The sequence below is a fragment of the Heptranchias perlo genome, chromosome 8, assembly GCF_035084215.1.
Source record: "Heptranchias perlo isolate sHepPer1 chromosome 8, sHepPer1.hap1, whole genome shotgun sequence".
Lineage (NCBI taxonomy): Eukaryota > Metazoa > Chordata > Chondrichthyes > Hexanchiformes > Hexanchidae > Heptranchias > Heptranchias perlo.
In genome coordinates this window covers 57,656,845-57,675,366 of record NC_090332.1, presented here as the reverse complement: position 1 = coordinate 57,675,366, position 18,522 = coordinate 57,656,845, and the positions used below count along the sequence as shown (strand labels likewise).

The 18,522-nt window shown below is 43.4% G+C and overlaps 1 protein-coding gene and 1 non-coding gene across 2 annotated transcripts in view; one reads left to right on the top strand and one right to left on the bottom strand.

Moving 5' to 3' along the window:
* Positions 1–11,900, top strand: part of fndc1 (fibronectin type III domain containing 1) — a 331,091-nt gene extending 319,191 nt beyond the window's left edge. The window contains exons 23-24 of the mRNA XM_067989150.1: positions 8,142–8,264; positions 9,187–11,900. Of these exons, the coding sequence (XP_067845251.1) occupies positions 8,142–8,264; positions 9,187–9,317 (254 nt within the window). The 3' untranslated portion in view covers positions 9,318–11,900. The remainder of the gene's footprint in view (positions 1–8,141; positions 8,265–9,186) is intronic.
* A 356-nt stretch (positions 11,901–12,256) lies between these two features.
* trnaa-ugc (transfer RNA alanine (anticodon UGC)) lies at positions 12,257–12,328 on the bottom strand. The gene has a single exon. It is a non-coding gene; the product is annotated as a tRNA-Ala (tRNA).
* Positions 12,329–18,522: the final 6,194 nt, after the last annotated feature.

Below are 18,522 nucleotides of genomic sequence, written 5' to 3'. Positions count from 1 at the left end.
GAACTTCTCCTCCGCATCCTTCCAGGGTGCCACCGGGGACATCGCCGATGTCTCTCAGTCGTCTGCACAAAAGAGCCCTGCAAATACACCTACACCCACTCTGCAGTGACACAATGGGTGCCATCACGTGTGGGTCATAATTGTGATCCTCAGGAAAGGGCATTATTGCACAAACCAGACAAGATTCGCAAAGACGTGGCAGTAGTGGTGCCAATATAATATGTGATGTGAGTTGGTCAGAAATTAAATATAAGTAAAAACCATGACAAACCCTCAAACACCCTTGTGCATCCCCTTCATTCTCACGACACGTTTGCCTTACGCTTCCTACCGCACATATGTGATGCATGCCCTGTGGCTGCAGCACAGGTAGTGGCAGGTTGAGTGAGGCTGACCGTGAAAGAGATGCATGAGAGGGTGGGTATGAGATAGAGCCATGAGATTGTATGAGGATTGGGTTGAGTGGTAGTGGCGGGATGAGTACTCGCGAGGTGAGTAAGTGCAGGTAAGATGAGGATGAGGTTTGAGTGGGTGTGAGGGGTGATGTGACAGAGTAGTGTTGGCAGTGCAGAAGGAGATGTGGGGTGGGGGCGGTGATGTGGCAGACGGAGTGTAGGGGGAATGAGTAAGTGTACTCACTTTGGCTGACCTACTTAGGTCATTGCAGCACCTCCTGCACTGTATGCAGGTGGGCGATATGTTGGTGGTGCAGGTGACCTCCTCTGCCACCTCGAGCCAGGCCGCTTCCTCCCACCTGCCGGGGGGTAGATCTCTGTCCTCCCCCCTCCTCCTCACCCCATCCAATAAGAGCTGGAGTGTGGCATCATTAACCTGGGAGCAGCCTCGGCTGCTCCATGCTGTAATTTTTCCTATTTGTTGCAGCATTAGTCAGTGGAGGACTGCCCCTTTAAATTGGGCTCCTCCAGCTGACAGACCTTACTGCGCATGCGCAGTCTGCCCGCCGCGCAGCTTAGCAGCGGAGAACCCGGAAGAACAGGTAAGTGGATCCAATCAGCCTGCAATTGCGTTCGGAGCAGACTGATTTCACCGGGCGCGTTACCCACGCGCCCAATCTACCCCCCGCCGCCATGGTAATATCGGGCCTAATAAGTCAACATACAGGTGCAGCAGGTAATCCTGAAGGCAAACAGAATATTGGCCTTTATTTCTAGGGGAATGGAGTATAAAAGCAGGGAAGTCATGCTACAACTGTACAGGGTGCTGGTGAGACCACACCTGGAGTACTGGGTACAGTTCTGGTGCCCTTATTTAAGGAAGGACGTACTTGCATTGGAGGCAGTTCAGAGAAGGTTCACTAGGTTGATTCCGGGTATGGAAGGGTTGTCTTATGAGGAAAGATTGAACAGATTGGGTCTATACTCATTGGAGTTTAGAAGAATGAGAGGAGATCTTATTGAAACATTCAAGATTCTGAGGGGACTCGATAGGGTAGATACTGAGAGGATGTTACCCCTCATGGGGGAATCTAAAACTCGGGGGCATAGTCTCAGAATAAGGGGTCGCCTGTTTAAGTCGGAAATTAGGAGGAATTTCTTCTCCCAGAGGGTCATGAATCTTTGGGATTCTTTATGCCAAAAAGCTGTGGAGGCTGAGTCATTGAATACATTCAAGGCTGAGTTAGACAAATTTTTGATCAGCAAGTAGGTCAAAGGATATGGGGAAAAGGCGGGAAAGTGAAGTTGAGGTAAAAATCAGATCAGCCATGATCTCGTTGAATGGCAGAGCAGGCTCGAGGGGCCGAATGGCCTACTGCTGCTCCTATCTCTTATGGTCTTATGGAAAAAAGCATAGTGGAGACTGGGAGCAGAAAATTAACCTCATATCTCTGCAAGAGATAAATACAACTTTCAGAGTTAATGTTTTAAAGGATGATTGTCTATCATCTTACTGGTGGTCACCTGAGCTAGTTTGAGAGTAAAATGCGGCCACATTATAATCAATATCCTTTCAAATTGTTATTTGCCATAAAGGGCCTTAATTACAGGAACTCCTCCTAAACTTCAGTTTTTACTCCAAACCTTTCATCCAAACGTTTTAAGAAATATAATTTTAGCTTTAAAATTCTATTTGCTGAGATCAGCAATCATCTTCAGTGTAGTGATTGTACCACTTAAACAGGATGATAAAAGCCAAGGTAGTTAATTAAGCAAAAATAAACAGGCAATAGCAAAGAAAGAAGGGAAGGCTGTCCCCTCAAACACTAACCTCCAACCTCCAACCATTGTGGGTTCTAGTTCTGGTGCTGGTGCCACAGGAAGAGATCTTGCTGGCTAAACTTCATGATCAAAATACAGCTGATTTCGAAAGACATTGCTGGTCCAAGTGGCCTTTCGGCAGTGATTGCACTGATGATCATCTGTTTGGAGTACTGTGCACAGTTCTGGTCACCATATTATAAAAAGGATATAGAGGCACTGGAGAAGGTACAAAAAAGATTCACAAGGTTGATACCAGAATTAGAGTCATAGAGTCATAGAGTTATACAGCACGGATAGAGGCCCTTCGGCCCATCGTGTCCGCGCCAGCCATCAAGCCCTGTCTACTCTAATCCCATATTCCAGCATTTGGTCCGTAGCCTTGTATGCTATGGCATTTCAAGTGCTCATCCAAATGCTTCTTGAATGTTGAGGGTTCCTGCCTCCACAACCCTTTCAGGCAGTGAGTTCCAGACTCCAACCACCCTCTGGGTGAAAAAGTTCTTTCTCAAATCCCCTCTAAACCTCCCGCCTTTTACCTTGAATCTATGTCCCCTTGTTATAGAACCCTCAACGAAGGGAAAAAGCTCCTTAGTATCAATCCTATCTGTGCCCCTCATAATTTTGTACACCTCAATCATGTCCCCCCTCAGCCTCCTCTGCTCCAAGGAAAACAAACCCAATCTTCCCAGTCTCTTTTCATAGCTGAAGCGCTCCAGCCCTGGTAACATCCTGGTGAATCTCCTCTGCACCCTCTCCAAAGCGATCACATCCTTCCTGAGAGGTTATACCTGTCAGGAAAGGTTGAACAGACTGAGGCTCTTATCTCTCGTAAAGAGAAGGCTCAGGGGTGACCTGATAAAGTATGGAGGTCTTGCAGCAAGTATATAGAGCTCTGGTAGAACCACACCTGGAGTACTGTTTATAGTTTTGATCTCCTTACCTAGGGAAGGATATACTTGCCTTAGAGGCAGTGCAACGAAAATTCACTAGATTGAACCGGGATGAGAGGGTTTCCTATGAAGAGATATTGAGTAAAATGGGCCTATATTCTCTGGAGTTTAGAAGAATAAGAGGTGATCTCATTGAAACATTTAAAATTCTTACAGGGCTTGATAGGGTAGATGCTGCAAGGCTGTTTTCCCTGGCTGGAAAGTCTAAAACTAGAAGTGATAATCTCAAGATAAGAGGTCGGTCATTTAGGACCGAGGTGAGGAAAAATTTCTTCACTGAGGGTTGAATCTTTGGAATTCTCTACCCCAGAGCACTGTGGATGCTCAGTTATTGAGTATTTTCAAGATTGAGATAAATAGATTTTTGGATACTGAGGGAATCAAGGGATATGGGGATAGGGCAGGAAAGTGGAGTTGAGGTAGATGATCAGTCATGATCTTATTGAGTGGCGGAGCAGCTCAAGGGGCCGTATGACCGACTCCTGCTCCTATTTTTTAAGGGTTTTTGAGATTATGAAAGGGTTTGATAGCATCGACGTAGAGAGGACATTTCCACTTGTGGGGGTGACCAAAACTAGGGGCCATAAAAATGAGATAGTCATCAATAAATCCAATAGGGAATTCATGAGAAGCATTTTTGCCCAGAGTGGTATGAATGTGGAACTCGCTACCATAAGGAGTAGTTGAGGCAAATAGCATAGAATCATTCATGGGGAAGCTAGATAAGTACATAAGGGAGAAAGGAATAGAAGGATATGCTGTTAGGGTTAGATGAAGAGGCGTGGGAGGCAGCTCGTGTGGAACGTAAACGCCGGCATGGACCAGTTTGGCCAAATGGCTTGTTTCTGTGTTGTAGGCTCCATGTAACTCTATAATCACTGCTCATTTTGAAAGATGTCGTGAAGTACATTTTAAACATAAGGAAAACAGTTCGGTTTGACCAGTTGCAGGAGCTGGGAATATATAGATATTTTTACATACAGAGAGAAGTTAAAGTCCCATCGCAGCAGAAAGATTAATAACCCTGAAAATGTTTTTCATTGTTAAACAGGAACAACGTGCATCCAATTTATAAAAACATGTGTGCCCTTTTGTCTCTTCCTGCTGGAGTCTTGTTTGTATTTGCATGTCTTGGGATTTTTGTGCTCTAATATATGATCTGTGAGTCTCCTAGTGGGATTCTTATAGTCATCCACTGCCAGCTGCACCAAAATCCACACATGCACTGGAAAGGCAAACCGAAAGGAGCTATATGGAAGTGGAGAGCTACATGAAAAGAATAAGAAACATAAAGTCTCAGAATGTAGTTTTGCTAACCCTTCAGTAGCCAAGGTCGATGTCTGACTGTAGCAGTATTTAAACAATGCTGCTAGATTCTCAGTTTTCCTGCATTTCCTACCTCCAAGGTTTGGGATGGGAGTTGGATGATTGATGAAAGGATGGGTTGACAGCAGCTCTGTTTTGTCATCCTCTTTCCCCCTTATTTTAATGTTAAAGCTGTTGTTAGTGGAGATCAGGCAGGTTAATTGTAGTTTTCTCCTTATCATGGTGGATTTGATGGCACATGTTTCCAACATTCTCACAGGAGATGTGCATGGCTGCTGGGGTGATGGTGGTGGTGGGGTCATTGGGAGTGATGGTGTGCTGCCAGGGTGGAATGGGCTCAATGTCTTTGCCTGTCCTTTTTTATCTGTTTGTATTTAGGAAGGAAAAATAATTAACTGTGAAACAATAGTTCTTACCAGAATAATGGACTTTTTTTTTAATCACTCATGGGATGTGGCTGGCAAGGCCAGCATTTATTGCCCATCCCTAATTGCCCTTGAGAAGGTGGTGGTGAGCCGCGACCTTGAACCGCTGCAGTCCGTGAGGTGAAGGTTCTCCCACAGTGCTGTTAGGAAGGGAGTTCCAGGATTTTGACCCAGTGACGATGAAGGAACGGCGATATATTTCCAAGTCGGGATGGTGTGTGACTCGGAGGGGAACGTGCAGGTGGTGGTGTTCCATGTGCCTGCTGCCCTTGTCCTTCTAGGTGGTGGAGGTCGCGGGTTTGGGAGGTGATGTCGAAGAAGCCTTGGCGAGTTGCTACAGTGCATCCTGTGGATGGTACACACTGCAGCCACAGTGCGTTGGTGGTGAAGGGAGTGAATGTTTAGGGTGGTGGATGGGGTGCCAATCAAGCGGGCTGCTTTGTCCTGGATGGTGTTGAGCTTCTTGAGTGTTGTTGGAGCTGCACTCATCCAGGCAAGTGGAGTATTCCATCACACTCCTAACTTGTACCTTGTAGATTATGGAAAGGCTTTGAGGAGTCGGGAGGAGAGTCACTCGCCGCAGAATACCCAGCCTCTGACCTGCTCTTGTAGCCACGGTATTTATATGGCAGGTCCAGTTAAGTTTCTGGTCGATGGTGATCCCCAGGATGTTGATGGTGGGGGATTCGGCGATGGTAATGCCATTGAATGTCAAGGGGAGGTGGTTAGACTCTCTCTTGTTGGAGATGATCATTGCCTGGCACTTGTCTGGCGCGAATGTTAATTGCCACTTATCAGCCCAAGCCTGGATGTTGTCCAGGTCTTGCTGCATGCGGGCTCGGACTGCTTCATTATTTGAGGGGTTGCGAATGGAACTGAACACTATGCAATCATCAGCGAACATCCCCATTTCTGATCTTATGATGGAGGGAAGGTCATTGATGAAGCAGCTGAAGATGGTTGGGCCTAGGACACTGCCCTGAGGAACTCCTGCAGCAATGTCCTGGGGCTGAGATGATTGGCCTCCAACAACCACTACCAACTTCCTTTGTGCTCGGTATGACACCAGCCAGTGGAGAGTTTTCCCCCTGATTCCCATTGACTTCAATTTTACGAGGGCTCCTTGGTGCCACATTCGGTCAAATGCTGCCTTGATGTCAAGGGCAGTCACTCTCACCTCACCTTTGGAATTCAGCTCTTTTGTCCATGTTTGGACAAGGCTGTAATGAGGTCTGGAGCCGAGTGGTCCTGGCGGAACCCAAACTGAGCATCGGTGAGCAGGTTATTGTTGAGTAAGTGCCGCTTGATAGCACTGTCGACGACACCTTCCATCACTTTGCTGATGATTGAGAGTAGACTGATGGGGTGGTAATTGGCCGGATTGGAATTGTCCTGCTTTTTGTGGACAGGACATACCTGGGCAATTTTCCACATTGTCGAGTAGATGCCAGTGTTGTAGCTGTACTGGAACAGCTTGGCTCGAGGCGCAGCTAGTTCTGGAGCACAAGTCTTCAGCACTACAGCCGGGATATTGTCGGGGCCCATAGCCTTTGCTGTATCCAGTGCACTCAGCTGTTTCTTGATATCACGTGGAGTGAATTGAATTGGCTGAAGACTGGCTTCTGTGATGGTGGTGATATCGGGAGGAGGCCGAGATGGATCATCCACTCGGCACTTCTGGCTGAAGATGGTTGAAAACGCTTCAGCCTTGTCTTTTGCACTCACGTGTTGGACTCCACCACCATTGAGGATGGGGATGTTTACAGAGCCTCCTCCTCCCGTTAGTTGTTTAATTGTCCACCACCATTCACGACTGGATGTGGCAGGACTGCAGAGCTTTGATCTGATCCGTTGGTTGTGGAATCGCTTAGCTCTGTCTGTAGCATGTTGCTTCCGCTGTTTAGCACGCATGTAGTCCTGAGTTGTAGCTTCACCAGGTTGGCACCTCATTTTTCGGTACGCCTGGTGCTGCTCCTGGCATGCTCTTCTACACTCCTCATTGAACCAGGGTTGATCTCCTGGCTTGTTGGTAATTGTAGAGTGAGGAATATGCTGGGCCATGAAGTTACAGATTGCACTGGAATACAATTCTGCTGCTGATGGCCCACAGCACCTCATGGATGCCCAGTTTTGAGCTGCTAGATCTGTTCTGAATCTATCCCATTTAGCACGGTGGTAGTGCCACACAACACGTTGGATGGTATCCTTACTGCGAAGACGGGACTTCGTCTCCATGAGGACTGTGCGGTGATCACTCCTACCAATACTGTCATGGACAGATGCATTTGTGACGGGTAGATCGGTGAGGACGAGGCCAAGTAAGTTTTTCCCTTACTTTGGTTCGCTCACCATCTGCTGCAGGTCCAGTCTAGCATCTATGTCCTTCAGGACTCGGCCAGCTCGGTCAGTCGTGGTGCTACTGAGCCACTCTTGGTGATGGACATTGAAGTCCCCCACCCAGAGTACATTCTGTGAGATAAAGTGGTGGGTTGAAAGCCCCAGTGCGCTCTTCTCATTACAAGTGCAGCTTTCAATCCCATTTGTGCCTGATGTTTCAGAAAAGAAAGAACTAGACCGGTTCTTGTCAACAAATGAAATTCAGGGTTATTGAAAATGCACTAAAGGAATATTGTGGCTAGGTGGGCTAGATGGATCAAAGGTCTTCTGCCTGAAATTGTTACTAAAATAACATTACAAATATGGGTGGAAGAACCCAAGTTGGCCAGTGCTTCAACCAGTTCCTCTGCTGGTTCACACATAATGGTGCACACCAATGATAATCTCGCTGTGCAGATTTCTGATAAGGATTTGGCATCCTTTTTAAAGCACTTTCTCTGGATCTCCCATGTCAGGTTAGCATCTCTAGCCAAAAATTTACAAGAGCAGTGAAGGATTGATTCCTTTCCATCTTCTCTCCCTTCTTGCAAGGAAACATCAGGCCACTCCCCATGATGGCACAAATGGGATTGAAAGCTGTGCTTGTAATGAGAAGAGCACACTGGGGCTTTCAACCCACCACTTTATCTCTCAACCAATTGCCAAGACATATTTCTACAGAAACTGTGTTAGTGAAAATTACTAGACTATGAACATTTTCTAGCCCTGGTTTGACTGTTTCAAACTAACTGAAGAGAGTTCAGTCCCATCCTGTGCATTAATGGAGCCTTTTTTTCATTCCAACTCAATTGTCAGAGTTGTTTGTACTTCTTTCTCTTTTTCAGATACATTTTACAGCATTGGCGATGCTTGGGGAAAAGGGGAGGACCACTGCCAGTTTGTTGATTCTTTCCTGGAGGGAAGGACAGGAACGCGCGTGTATCCGGAATCTCTACCTATCATCCCAGGTAATCAGAGAAACACTGCAAAACAAATTCCCAAAGCTTTCTTGAGAAAATGTACTATTTGCTATGATCTGGCCTATTAAAGGTGTCCAGATCCTATGGTGGCCCACTGGCTCCAAATGGCAGAGCATTCAACTCTCAGGTCTGTCCGATACTTCTCTTACTTGACCAGTGCTAATCCTACAGAGCACAGTTCACAGCACTCTGTTTGAATGGGAGGAAACAAGTAACTCGGCAAGATCAGAATTGAGCCTGGGTACAAATAGTAACTCTTGCTTTCAAAATATTTTTAAACAGAATTTCTAACAACCCATTATTTGAAATATTTTTGTTAGTTACCTCACATTGGATGGCACTAATTTAACTCAAGTGTTACAACTGACTGGGCCTTATCAATATTTTTAAATATGTTTTACTGCTATGATTCTTAAAATACTTGATGAAATAGGGGTGGTATGTGTCAGTATCCAATCTCTGCTCATATTAGCACGTGAACATCCATCTTTGCTCACTGGTGCTCTCTGCCTGGTAACCAACACAGGAGAGTGTCAGTGGGCATGCTCTGATCCTAGACAATTGGTGAGTTGGGTGGTATGTCCACATTTAATTGATGATCTGGGATGGCTTATGTACAAACTTAGTTATCAGAGTCGGTCTTTGACTTTGGAAATATCCAAGTTTTCAGATGGCTAGAGCCAAAAATTGAAAAGCTTGACCGCTGTTGTTAGAGTAGTGGTAACTCACTTTGAGTCTTGTGGCGAATTTAAGGTGGAATTGGATTGAGCCTGTCCAACTCATTTCAGTCAGGCTTCGACACCTGCATTAAGTTCTTTAAACTGTAAAGAAATAAAACTTGGATTTGATTGTTTTTATCGATATTGTATTGTGTTAATTCAATAACTGATCCATGATATGGATTTTTTAGGGTATTATCGGAGTTATCGCCAAGAGCCAGTGTCATTTGGCCTTATTGGTGGAATTGGGATGTTTGGTGGGACGTCCAATTACTACGTGGGCTGGTATGAATGTGGAGTACCTATTCCAGGAAAATGGTAATGAAATTGCTCATGGAAGATTTAACAACTCTACTTACGCATGAGCTGAATTAACAGAGCTGGGAGAACTCTTTGCTATAGAATACGTCAAATAAGTATCAAAGATTTTTTCACGCAATTTCAAACACTTTCTACTACAATCTACTGGAATATACAAAATATCTTCTGATTTATGTAAGTGGAGCACCCAGGCTGAAAGTAAAACGTGTCACTTATTATTGCACTTACTTGTGGTGCTTCCATTCTGTGCCTAAAGGTAAAGAATGGACGAAAGAGTCAGCAAATCAAAGCTCTGCCGACATGAGACCAAACAATGCTGCAGGAATTCCATGTGGGCATGAGAACAGCCTAAGTGAACTGCATTTGTATATCCGATTAATCAATGCTTATCAGGTTATTCAACATGAATCTCTGTCAGCACATCGTACTGAAAGGTTTCATTACAGAATCATGTTGTTATTAAAGGAAACCGAAATGGTGCTTCGTAAAATACTCTCATTTAACAGTAGCTACTGTTGAACTTTCATTCAATTTTTTTCTCCTTATCACCCACTGTGCAAATTGTGCACAGTTTTTCTCTGTGGTGCTATTTCTCCATTATTCAGCATGGTATATGACCTGTGCTCTTCTGTAGCGTTTCTAGTGCGAATATTAACATTTTTTTCAGTTACTTAAATGGCAAGTCCCAGAGGCAAATCAGCACTATTATCTTTTGTGCAATGACGGATCGCGTACAGGCAGTCATGCTCCAATGAATAGTGCATTTCCTTGCAGGACTACAATAGACTATGTTGTAATGTACCCTAAATTGAAGCTACACACAGCGTAGAATGTCCACATCCAAATAGGTCACTGGGCGGATAATGAAACATTGGAATTTGATGTTCCATCACTTCCTCTCACCAATGTTTTCAGTCCACAGTCTAAAATAGACACCCATTTCCACATCCCAATCTTCATAAGCTGCCGAGGTAACGCTAAATTTCATTTACACTTAACTCACAAGGTTCAAGGTATTTAAAAAGTTTATTTTTCACATGTCTATAAAAATCTATTACGTTGGAAAGAATTCAAGAATACTGTTTTTGTGTGAAAACTAAATGCGCTGGATAGATTGGGCTTGATTTTCAAACTGTTGCACCAGCGTAAAGGGAACTTTGCTTAATTTAGTCCTGCACAGTTTCCTTGGTGCACTTTTTTACCCTTGCGTAGTATTTTAAGAAGCCGATTTTTGCGCAGGCGCAATGAAATTACGTTGTTTTGAAACAGCACAAAATGGAGCAATGTAGTGGCTCCTTGTTTGTTAAATCATTGCGCTGGCGCAAAAAAAACCCATGAGCCCCTAAATATTTGAGGCACGCTCCCAGCAAGGAACCACACTCAAAATGAGTTTAGTCAGTGATAGGGCTACAATACTGTAGTGCCAATTCTCCCATCCACACTTTCTTCAAGCATGGCTTCCCATTGGGAGCGTGGGATCAGAAAACTTAGCCTCTTATATCCTGATGTGCCTCTTATGTGTTTATTAATAAATGTTATTTTGATTAAATGTGCAAAGTAAACCCCTTCAAAATGGAAATCTTTTTTAAATAATATGTATATTTTATAGTAAAAAGATCCATTTAGAGAGCATTTTAAAATGGGATTTGGGAGTTTCACGCTCAGGCTTTTCTGCCTTCCAATTTGTGCATCTCATGCATTTGTAAACTAAACCACACATTTGGCCAACCATTGTGCTAAATCTGTTCTTACGTGTTGTACCTGAAAAATTCTGTGTTTTAAAAATGGGCAAATCTGCTGTAAATAGCAGTTTTGCATGTTAGGGCAAAGAACGAGTACTTCAACTACAAACTGCACCAAGGCAATGAATCTTTGAAAATCGGCCCATCACACAGATACAGTCTTCCTTGGGTTTAATAAGCAGCTTATGTATGATATCAGAAATGTGCATTGTGCTTTTGGTTGTGATGGCTGAATGGATATCACACTATTTAAACTTGTTTTTCATCACAACACTGTGTGTGTCAAGCTTGTCTTTCATTTGATCCACAACAACTCTCAGTATCATCCTTAACACCAAGCCTTTGCCTGTCGTGACCCATGGACTTAACATTGGGGTACCTGGATACTAGACCTGATTAATGGCATTGTCGGAAGTCCAGGCAATCAGATGTCAACTTTGTTCCAATTGAAATAGCTTGTTGAATATTGGGGGGAAAAGTCTGTTGGTCCTGTAAAAAAAAATTGTGAATCCTGTAAGGTTCTCTTAGACAATGGGAAGAAACTTAATTACAGCTATAAATCTGGAATTGAGGGCAAATTCAGTGATCCTGTCTTCTGAGTTAGGGGAGGGGAGTGCACCTCAGAGATAAGGCCATCATACTGTAGTGCCTATTCTCTGACCCACAGTGCCTGCCAGATTGGCTCCCTGCTGCGAGTGTGGGCTCACTGAACCTACCCTATATAGCCATACCCATTAATGTTTGTTTCATTCCAGCACAATTTACATCTGTGTACTATGCCATCCACAGAAATTTGTTAATAACTGTAAAAATCTACTGTTTATTAAAAATTATACAAAATGTGCCTGTTTTGTATAGTGATTTATGGAAAGGGATTATGAACAGACGAGACCATCTTTTTTGGCTGTCTCTCAGACTGCCAAATACTCATATATCATTAATTTATATTATCTATTTTCCCCCATGGAAATAGAATCATAGAATGGTTACAGCACAGAAGGAGGCCATTTGACCCGTCGAGCCCGTACCTGCTCTTTGTAAGAGCAATCCAGCTAGTCCCACTCCCCCGCCCTTTCCCTGTAGCCCTGCAATTTTTTTCCCTTCAAGTATTTATCCAATTCCCTTTTGAAAGCCACGATTGAATCTGCCTCCACCACCCTTTCAGGCAGCGCATTCCAGATCATAACTACAATATTTTTGGAGATGCTGGGGAATGAACCCAGGATCTCATGCATGCAAAGCATACACTCTACCACTGAGATACATCCCCAGTGTATTTTATTTGTCTTTGTAATGTTCCATGTTTATAAATTTTAACATGTGGCTGTTCAACAGCATCTACAGTACTCACTCAGACTTATTTTTTATAACTGTGCCAAAACTCAAATGAGGGCTTTGAGAGCTAGCGGAGTTGCATATATTTTTCCGTCTGTTTGCAATCCACATCAAGTACCATGAGAAGAGAAACCAATATGAGTGTAAATTTTTCAGACGCTTAAGACAATATCCAGCAGCCAGGATCAGATGGGGACCTTTGGTTAGAATTGATGAACTAGGTTGTAAATCAGTTAAGAAGCTGTGACAGGCACAGCTAGATAACTCTTTATTTTCCTGCTGCAGAGAAGTATGTTTTCAAAACACCTGAACAGTATTATTGCAGCTATAACAGACTGTTAGAAGATAGCATAAAGCAATCAAAATGCAGTGTCTTGTTGGTGAGGGAATCTTCTAAAGCATGCATGCAGTGCCATTTATGATATATTGTCTTGTTTCCCATTTCCACCAACCAATCTTGGACCAGGTAAGGATAAGTCAGGACTTTTCAATTAGTGAAATTAACCCATGTCTTCTTTTAAGATTTTATGCCAAGGGAGATATAGACATAATACAGTCACTTTACAAGTTGGAGCCCTTGATGTAGAGCTTTGTGCGACTGGACTGCATAAAGAGAACTTCGGCTGTGGAGATCCGTACACCTGCTTCGTAGCCTTGAACAATTTTCCATCCGTTCATTTTAATGACCACACCTCGGCACCTGATTCTCTAATCAATATTTCCATCAAGTAAGAGTCTGCACCTGGAATGTGCTCCAGCAAACTTTACCCTGGTATCTCGTTAAACTTGAAGAACCGAGTCTCTTGTACGTTATGGGCTTGCAGATTTAATGTTAAAACTTGCATCGAATGGTCTGGCTGCGTCTGTGAGTGGAGGTGGTTGTTATTGCAATATTGCAATGGTTATTGCTGCTGAATCACCATTTCCACTATACAGGCATCTTTTCTGAATCCTGAGGAAAAGGAAAATGACCACCATAGCAGTCCATGCCTCTCCCCGTCTTCAGCCTGTTAGACAGAGAGAGAGTCAGATACAGCTTGGACATCAGGGTATGGTCAGCAAAGGAAAAGCACTTGGTGAGAGGCCACCAACTGTCATTCCCTACAGCAGCCTCACTACAGGTTAGTGCCCATGCTATTTTGTTATTAATGCCCAAATTTAACATCAAATTATGGGCTCTCACTTTGAAATTAGGCAGCACCCTGTCAGGCAATGGTCAAAAACTAAACCGCTAAGGAAGGTTTACAAGAACATTTATGAGATGTGCTTGTGAATCACTCTGATCCCTTGAGAAGCCCTGTCAGACATCCCGTTATCTATTTTATTCCATGAAAATAATTAAAAAGTATAAATTCACCAAAGCTCTGAAGGCTGACCTGCAACAGTTTCTACAATGCTCGGCAATTTTTATGAGGAATAACTAGTGGATGATCTGAGGCGATGCACATGGACCAAGTCTTAATATGAAGCGGTGTTAGAGAGCAGGGGACATTTGGACAAGAGAGCACAGACATAGTTCAGTCCCCATTTTAAAGTCATACATTCTGTCCTTATTTTATATAATACTTTGATATTATTGTTATTTATAGTTAAATAGAAAAAACAGCAATTTGGGAAGCAGAGCAGAAGAGTTGGTTGAAGCACAGAGGCTTCTCAACCGCACAGGCTAGGGAGATGGGAGATACAGAACTAAAGCACCACAGTATCACCACTGGTGGGAGGGTGTAACTACAGCATGACCAGGTTAAATAGGCAGTTTCCATTACAATTTGGACATAGGTATTTGTAATGGAGGAAGAAGTTCACAATAACGTGATAAAGGAAGTAAGATTTTACATAAGTGAAGTTCGTGCAGATATAAGATATTTAATATATTAATGATAATTTTGAAACATTTAGAAATGATCTCATATTTGGTCCAATCAGGCCATTGCTGAATCTTTTCACTGCGTTTCATCATTAGTGTGACACACTGATTCATTTATATATTTCCTTCAAACAAGCCATAACAACCTCTTCAGTGCATTGGGCACGTAAAAATCACATCACCAGTAACGAATTGCCGTTACAATATTTTGGTTGTATAATGATATTTTTAGAAAATACATAAGAATTATCTGTAGCATTCTTGTGATACTTTAATTTCTTGCCCGTCCTTTGTAAAGCTAACTCCGGGGAGCTGACAGTGTAATGGCTGGCAGCTTTTGTGAATCGTATAATCGATCGCGGAGGCATGAGGATTAAGGTTTCCAATCTGCTCAGTGCTTCTCAATCTGACCGGCTAATGCTGGGCATGGTTGGCATTGTGTACAAAGTGTACGCCAGCCTCATCAATGCCCCACAATTTATTCAAATTAAGGGGGCCTCCTCGTAAGGTGCTGCACATGTTGAGTACCTATTTGAAATAGGAAGGCTTGTGAAGGGAGGGGTATATTGATGCTAGGTGGCCCTCTCCCTAATATAGGGGTATCCTCCTTTGCCACTGCTGTTGTTTTCAGCCTTCAACAGTGAAATTGAAAAAAGAGACTTGAGGTGAAAGCAGCAGGCCAGTAGAGAGATAAAATAGACACTGCACTGGTATCAGCAGGCCTCACTGGTATCAGCAGGCCTCACTGGTTGTTGGAGACATCTGGCTCCCCATCCTCTTGGCACTCACCGTGCCTCATGCTGGGAGCACCACCCAAATATTTCAATGAGTTGACCTTCCATTGTAGGGTGAGGTCATCCCATTTGGACACAAGCACAGGCAGCACCCCAGAAGTAGCATTATTGCCCTGAAGTCTAACTCTGTTCAGAGCTCAATTTTTATTACACCTTCCTGCTCAATTCTGCAAAATGATTGGTTTTAATATCATGCTATCATAGTAGGTACAGCTCAGAAGGAGGCAATTCGGCCCATCATGCTGGCTCTTTGAAAGAGCTATCAAATTCGTCCCATTCCCCTCCTCTTTCCCCATAGCCCTGTAATTTTTTTCCTTTCAAGTATTTATCCAATTCCCTTTTGAAAGTTACTATTGAATCTGCTTCCATCACCCTTTCAGGCAGTGCATTCCCGATCATTACAACTTGCTGCGGAAAAAAATGTTTCATGTCGCCTCTGGCTCTTTTGTCAATCACCTTAAATCTGTGTCCTCTGGTTACCGACCCTTCTGCAACTGGAAACAGTTTCTCCTTATTTGCTCTGTTAAAACTTAATGATTTTGAACACCTCTATCAAATCTCTTCTTAACCTTCTCTGTTCTAAGGAGAACACCCCCAGCTTCTGCAGTCTCTCTGCATAACTGAAGTGTCTCATCCCTGGCATCACTGTAGTAAATCTCTTCTGCATCCTCTCTAAGGCCTTGACATCCTTCCTAAATTGTGGTGCCCAGAATTGAACACAATATTCCAGCTGAGGCCTAACCAGCGTTTTATAAAGATTTAGCATAAGTTCCTTGCTTTTATACCCTATGCCTCAGTTAATAAATGTAAACAATTTTACAACACCAAGTTATAGTCCAGCAATTTTATTTTAAATTCACAAGCTTTCGGAGGCTTCCTCCTTCGTCAGGTGAACGATGTGAACATTTTCACATCGTTCACCTGACGAAGGAGGAAGCCTCCGAAAGCTTGTGAATTTAAAATAAAATTGCTGGACTATAACTTGGTGTTGTAAAATTGTTTACAATTGTCAACCCCAGTCCATCACCGGCATCTCCACATCAGTTAATAAAGCCCATGATGGCATATGCTTTTTAACAGCCTTCTCAACTTGTCCTGCCACCTTCAATGATTTGTGAATGTACACCCCCAGGTGTCTCAGTACCTGAACTCCCTTTAAAATTGTACCATTTAGTTTATATTGCCCCTCCTCTTTATTCCTAACAAAATGTATCACTTCACACTTCTCTGCATTAAATTTCATCTGCCATTTCACCTGTCTATCTGTGCCCTCCTGAAGTCTGTTACTATCCTCCACATTGTTTCCTACATTTCTGAGTTTCGTATTGCCTGCAAACTTTGAAATTATACAATCTATACCCAAGTCCAGGTTTTTTAATATATATCAAAAAGAGCAGTGGTCCTAATACCGACCTCTGGGGAACACCACTGTATACTTCCCTCCAGTCTGAAAAACAACCGTTCACCACAACTCTCTACTTTCTGTCCCTTATCCAGTTATGTTTCCATTGTTTGTCCCTTTAATCCCATGGGCTTTAGTTTTGCTAACAAGTATTATGTGGTACTTTATCAAATGCCTTTTGAAAGTCCATACACACAACATCAGCCACACTACCCTCATCAACCCCCTCCATTACTTCAACAAAGAACCCAATCACGTTCGTCAAACACGATGTTTCTTTAACAAAATCCATGCTCACTTTCATTTATTAGCCCATACTTTTCCAAGTGCCAATTAATTTTGTCCCGAATTATTACCTCTAAAAGTTTCTCCACCACCGACGCATGGCTGACTGGCCTGTAATTGCCAGGTTTATCCCTCTTTTTTGAACAGGGGTGTAACATTTGCAATCCACCAGTCTTCTGGCACCATCTAAGGAGGATTGGAACATTGTGGCTAGAGCCTCCGCATTTTCTACCCTTACCTCCCTCAGTAACCATGGATGTGTCCCATCTGGACCGGGTGACTTTTCTACTTGAGTACTGCCAATCTTTCAAGCACCTCCTTTTTATCTATCCAATATCGCTACTACCTCTCCTGTACTGCTACAATGGCAGCATCCTCTTCTCTAGTGAAGACCAATGCAAAGCATTCATTTAGTACCTCCGCCATGCTCTCTGCCTCCATAAGAAGATCTCCTTTTTTGTCCCTAATTGGTCCCACCCTTCCTTTGACTAGGCTTTTACTATTTCGTTCGGAGACGGCTCTGTGAATCCCATCCTCAATGATGGCGGAGTCCAACACGTGAGTGCAAAAGACAAGGCTGAAGCATTTGCAAGCATCTTCAGCCAGAAGTGCCGAATGGATAATCCATCTTGGTCTCCTCCCGATATCCCCACCATCACAGAAGCCAGTCTTCAGCCAATTCGATTCACTCCACGTGATATCAAGAAACGGCTGAGTGCACTGGATAGGAATATAGGAACAGGAGTAGGCCATTCAGCCCCTCGTGCCTGCTCCGCCATTTGATAAGATCATGGCTGATCTGTGATCTAGCTCCGTATACCTGCCTTTGGCCCATATCCCTTAATACCTTTGGTTGCCAAAAAGCTATCTATCTCACATTTAAATTTAGCAATTGAGCTAGAGAATACAACCCCAATTTGTGTAATCTCTCCTTGTAACTTAATCCTTGAAGTCCGGGTATCATTCTGGTAAACCTACGCTGCACTCCCTCCAAGGCCAATATGTCCTTCCGAAGGTGCGGTGCCCAGAACTGCTCACAGTACTCCAGGTGCGGTCTAACCAGGGTTTTGTATAGCTGCAGCATAACTTCTGCCCCCTTGTACTCTAGTCCTCTAGATATAAAGGCCAGCATTCCATTAGCCTTCTTGATTATTTTCTGCATCTGTTCATGACACTTCAATGATCTATGTATCTGAACCCCTAAGTCCCTTTGGACATCCACTGGTTTTAACTTTTTACCATTTAGAAAGTACCCTGTTCTATCCTTTTTTGATCCAAAGTGGATGACCTCACATTTGTCTACATTGAATTCCATTTGCCACAGTTTTGCCCATTCACCTAATCTATCAATATCACTTTGTAATTTTATGTTTTCATCTACACTGCTTACAATGCCACCAATCTTTGTTTCATCGGCAAACTCAGATATGAGACTTTCTATGCCTTCATCTAAGTCGTTAATAAATATTGTGAATAATTGAGGCCCCAAGACAGATCCCTGCGGGACTCCACTAGTCACATCCTGCCAATGTGTGTACCTACTCTCTGTCGCCTTTCACTCAGCCAACTTCCTAACCAAGTCCGTACTTTTCCCTTGATTCCATGGGCTTCTATCTTAGCTAACAGTCTCTTATGTGGGACCTTATCAAATGCCTTCGGGAAGTCCATATAAATAACATCCATTGACATTCCCCTGTCCAGTACTTTAGTCACCTCTTCCAAAAAATTCAATCAGGTTTGTCAGGCTCGACCTACCTTTCACAAATCCAAGCTGGCTCTCT